The sequence below is a fragment of the Penaeus monodon genome, unplaced genomic scaffold (assembly GCF_015228065.2).
Source record: "Penaeus monodon isolate SGIC_2016 unplaced genomic scaffold, NSTDA_Pmon_1 PmonScaffold_218, whole genome shotgun sequence".
In the NCBI taxonomy this organism is placed as follows: Eukaryota; Metazoa; Arthropoda; class Malacostraca; order Decapoda; family Penaeidae; genus Penaeus; species Penaeus monodon.
The window spans coordinates 42,202-47,201 of record NW_023651700.1 but is presented as its reverse complement, the minus strand read 5'-3'; the positions used below and the strand labels follow the sequence as shown (position 1 = coordinate 47,201).

At 39.3% G+C, this 5,000-nt stretch overlaps 1 protein-coding gene across 1 annotated transcript in view; it reads right to left on the bottom strand.

Annotated features, from left to right (window-relative positions):
- Positions 1–4,146, bottom strand: part of LOC119570096 — a 7,062-nt gene extending 2,916 nt beyond the window's left edge. The window contains exons 1-4 of the mRNA XM_037917984.1: positions 3,267–4,146; positions 957–3,025; positions 649–703; positions 169–495 (exon numbers count right to left, since the gene is read on the bottom strand). Coding sequence (XP_037773912.1) covers positions 169–495; positions 649–703; positions 957–3,025; positions 3,267–4,146 — 3,331 coding nt within the window. The remainder of the gene's footprint in view (positions 1–168; positions 496–648; positions 704–956; positions 3,026–3,266) is intronic.
- Positions 4,147–5,000: the final 854 nt, after the last annotated feature.

The window sequence follows — 5,000 nt, the reverse complement described above, 5'->3', positions numbered from 1 at the left end:
TGTACTCAATACTGTATGTATAACACTGGAGTGCGAGTGCCCAACGCATCAATCTGCCGTTAGTATTTTTGATATTTCTCAAATAAACAAGAGGCCTTTGATCTGTTTGGATGATGAATTCTTTACCATGCAAATATATTTTGAATTTATGAATGGCCCATACAATACTTAGACACTCCTTTTCAATAGTAGCATAATTTCTCTCTCTGTCTAGCAGTTTCCTGCTAGCATATGCAATTGGCATCTTTACTCCATTCACATCCTGCAGCAATACAGCTCCAAGTCCAAGATCGGAAGCATCACTTCTGAGATAAAAGATTTTTGAGTCATCGGGTAAACATAAAATTGGTTTTGATACTAAGGAAACTTTTAATTTGTTGAAGCTCTGAATTTTGTCATCACTCCATTGTAATTTGTTACTGCTATGTTTCTTTAGCAGATCATTCAAAGGTGCAGCAATACTAGCAAAATTCTGAACAAACTTACGGTAATAACCTACCGTACCAATGAAAGATCTTAACTGTTTTTTATTTACAGGTAAAGGCATTAGCTGAATTGCCTTAATTTTCTCTTCAAGCGGCGTTATGCAATTATTACCCAATAGAACGCCTAGATATTTAATTTTGGAAAAGCCAAAAAAACACTTACTGACGCTGGCAGTCAAACCATGCATGCGCAGTCTCAACAGAAGATCTTTCAAGTTCTGTAGGTGATCAGACCAATTAGCATTATGTACAACAATGTTGTCAAGTACAGTCGGATTGCAAGCCAAACAACACTTTTCTCATAAGCCTAATGAAAGTGGCACACGCTGTTTTAAGACCGAAAGCCATCACTTTGAACATCATAAGACCTCTGTGAGTTGCAAATGCAGTATATATTTTTGATTCTTTTGATAATGGTATTTGCCAGTATCCACGACAATGATCGATTTCACTAAAATATACATCATTTACAAAATTTCCCAAAGCCGATTCAGTAGTTGGCATAGGTTCTGCGTCAAACTCACTAGCATCATTTAAACCTCTATAGTCAATGCACACTCTCCAAATTCCATCACTCTTCTTCACCATGACAACAGGTGAACAGTACGGAGAGCTTGAGGGTTCAATTATATTCATTTCCAACATTTTATCCACTTCATTATTAAATTCTTTCAATAAACTGTTTGGAATCGGGTACGATTTCTGGCGCACTGGCTTATCGGAGTTCACACGAATGACATGTTCAGTAGTGTTAGTTAAGCCAGACTTATCAGTCAACACATCACAGAACTCTTTTAATATCACCCTTAGATCATCAATCTGACTTTCAGATAATTCACTGTCTATGTTGATATTGCAGTCATTCTTAGTTTCAAAATAAACAGGTTTACAGTTATTGCCACAATTATCATCATCTTCAACCACACAAACTTGAGCAGTTTCCCCTTTACTTTTAAAACCATCACGGCGAAAGTACTTTTTTAACATGTTTATGTGAAACAGCCTATTCTTTCCGCGAATTCTAATTACATAGTCGACACCATTCCCTTTGCATTCAACAACTGGATAAGGACCGAGCCACTGCATAACTAATTTGTTACTGCTAGAAGGCAACAACACCAGTACATCATCACCTATGTCTAATTTACGAGGCTTAGCTTTGAGGTCATAATACGTCTTATAGTTGCGGCTACTTATTTCGGCTTGCTCTGCCGCTAATTTAGCGGTTTCCTCCAAACGCGAGCGAAGATCTAAAACATATTGATACGTAGTTTTAACCTCACTGTCAATACTATCGTTCGTCCATAGCTCGTGAAGAATTGACAAAGGACCGCGTACTTGTCGGCCATATAACAATTCAAAAGGTGAAAATTTGAGGCTGTCATTAGGGATCTCTCTATATGCGAACAGGGCAGCAGGTATATAGCGATCCCAGTCTCTCGGATGATCGACACAAAGCTTTTTAATCATGGATTTTAATACTCCATTTAACCTTTCAACTGCACCATTACACGAAGCATGGTAGGGACTCGTGTACAAGGCTTTTACAGATAGTAATCTATGGATTTCACCCATTAGATCTGACTTAAATTGAGACCCTCGATCTGATAAGATTTCCCTCGGTATACCGACTCGCGAGAAGATTTCTACTAAACTTTCAGCTACTGTGATCGTGTCAATATTTTGTAAGGCAATAGCTTCGGGGTACCTACTTGCATAGTCTATTAGAGTGAGAACATACTTATTTCCTCTCTCAGAAGCTGGTGTAAAAGGACCCACTAAGTCTATAGCTACGCGCGAGAATGGTTCTGAAATTATGGGGAGGTTTTTCATCGGTACCCTTCTCACACTTCCTTTAGCTGAAAATGTTTGACAAGTCGGACATGATCGACAATATCTTTTAATCTGAGCACCTGCACCGGGCCAAAAGAACTTTGAAAATATTTTGTAACTCGTCTTTCGGTGTGAGAAATGACCAGCTGTAAGGGAATCGTGAGCGATATTCAGTACGTGAATCCGATACTTCTCAGGAATCACCAGTTGCTTGTTACCGATTTCATATGCATGTTTGCTTTTTAAACACACCCTGTAGATGAGGTCATTGACAAGCTCATATTTTATAGTTCTAGATTTTACATTTACATTTTCACTGGTTTTAACTTTCTCTCTTATGCTTTTTAGACTTGGACAGTTTTGTTGTTCCTCTTTTAGATTACTTTTAGTTATATTTAGGTGTAAAAATTCAGGGCAAGCTAGTGTCGTGGTAGATTTTGACTCAGATGAGCGAGTTTTAACAGCCATAGCAACCGTGGGAGTACTAACGTCACGAGATCTGTCGTGCCCAAACTGAACATCCCCTACCTCGGTAACAGCGAATGGGGTAGGGTTAGTTTGCGGACAGTTGGGATCAGGAGCGGTGTCTTCACTGCTGTCATAACCAACCGAGGAAGGATCATGCTTCCCAGGTAGTTTCACACCTGGAACGAGTCCGATTAGTACATCTGCAAATTTGATTGGTGCTGCAACCGCACTGATCCACCCTGTGAAAAATTTACTTTTAATAAAACATCTCACTTTAGGGAATGAATTTGGAATACCAAGATAATCATACACTTTAACTAAAGGACCCAATTTGAATCTAGATGGTACCAACTTTTCATTCACAATTACGGAGGAACAACCCGTGTCGAGCAATATTTCTGCTGGTTTATCAAACAGCTTCCCATTATCATTATTGCATTCCGAGGTTTAATTTCGGAACGAAATACAAAATGGATTCACTCTTAGTTTTAAAGTTCTTAGGATTATAAGGACAATTAGGTCTTATATGACCCGATTTTCCACATCCATGACACTGAATTTCACTTTCAACATGTGTAGACTGTTTAGACACTGACCTTGAAAATTTACTTAAGCGATATCCGTGTGCACTACGGTACCTATCGGCGGCTTCTGCCATTTCCACCGCTGTTTCACAGCCTCTCTCCTTCAGAAATACACGAAGATAAGAACTGCAATTACTTAATAATTGCTCCCTGACCAGAAAATCAAACAGACTATCGTATTTCTTCTCAACATTACTCATAGTTATCCATCTATCGAGGTACTGCTCCATTCTAATCACCAACTGGACATACGTCTCCTTATCTTTACATCTGCTCTCTCGAAATTTACGTCGATAAGAATCGGCATCTACAGAATAAGCCCTCAACAAAGCCTCTTTTAAGCGAGAACAATCTTTAACGATGTCATCTGGCAAAGATATGTAAACTTTAAGTGCTTGACCCCGTAAACAAGTACCCAGGTAAACATGGTAATCTACAACCTTCCACCCGTGTAATTCCGCCAGGCGTTCAAACCGCTGCAAATAGCTATCTAGGTCATCCTGGCCGTCAGCAAAAGTAGGCAGTGTGAGCCCTTCAAACATATGAGCATTAGTGTTGCTATAATTACCATTAGGGCCTGACTGGATTTTAGCGAGTTCAAGCTCATGCGCTCGGCGCCTCTCAGCCTCAGCATACTCAAGTTCCATTCTTTTAACCTCTCGCTCAGCAGCGCGCTCTTCCCTCTCAGCCTGATGCTGTTTTTCAATCAACTCGTGAGCAAGGTCTCCACTCAAACCAAGCGATTGAGCCTTTTCTAAAATTTCTAACAATGACATTTTTAATTACAATGCTATGATTAGCAGGAACCACAAAAAAAAAAAAATAAACTCGTTGAAAGCTGAAGCAAGTCGTCACTTGTAAATCATTCAGAAACTTCCAAGAGACATGAAAGTATATTACATCACTTTCACTAGGCCACCCACGACTTCGATATAAGATCGACAGTCGATCGCCGAGTCAAGCGGAACCAGCGCTTATTAACCATCAACTGGTCCATAACACCTGACTATATATACATGAAGCGAAATACAGCTTCTAAACTATCCGCTTGTAGGAAGGTATATAAACAATGAGAAAACCCGATTGATTCACACGCAATTTCAGGTACATTGTCACTACAAAGCGATTCACACGAACAAATTTTCACCTCACCTGCATCTCCCTTTTCACGGAAGCCCAGGTTTACATGACTCACCAAACAGTTCACAGGACATCAACGATATCGTAGTCATAAGATGTACAGAACTGGTGTTACAGCCTGCAATATACGACAAAAACAAAACTAAACTCCAGAGTCCACCTCAATATTGCAAAATAAAATGACGAGGATCCTACTCACTGCGCCACTTGTGGTAGGTTCTTTTAATGTTTGCCACTTTCTTTTCGTTTTTCTTTGATCCGTCATCACTTTCTTTTGCATTATTAAAGGTGGGTAAGTAAACAATGATTCACACATTAATATATTTACAATTTAACAAAAGAAATAAGTTTTCTTTGGGGGTCACTCCCTTGTTAAGCATTCAAGGAAAACGGTAAATTGTCTGTTAAACGGAGAGTCGGGAGTTATTACGGCGACTCTTGTTCAGCTATTCCCTTGCTGTTAATTCTTCAGACTTCATATTCTATTAAG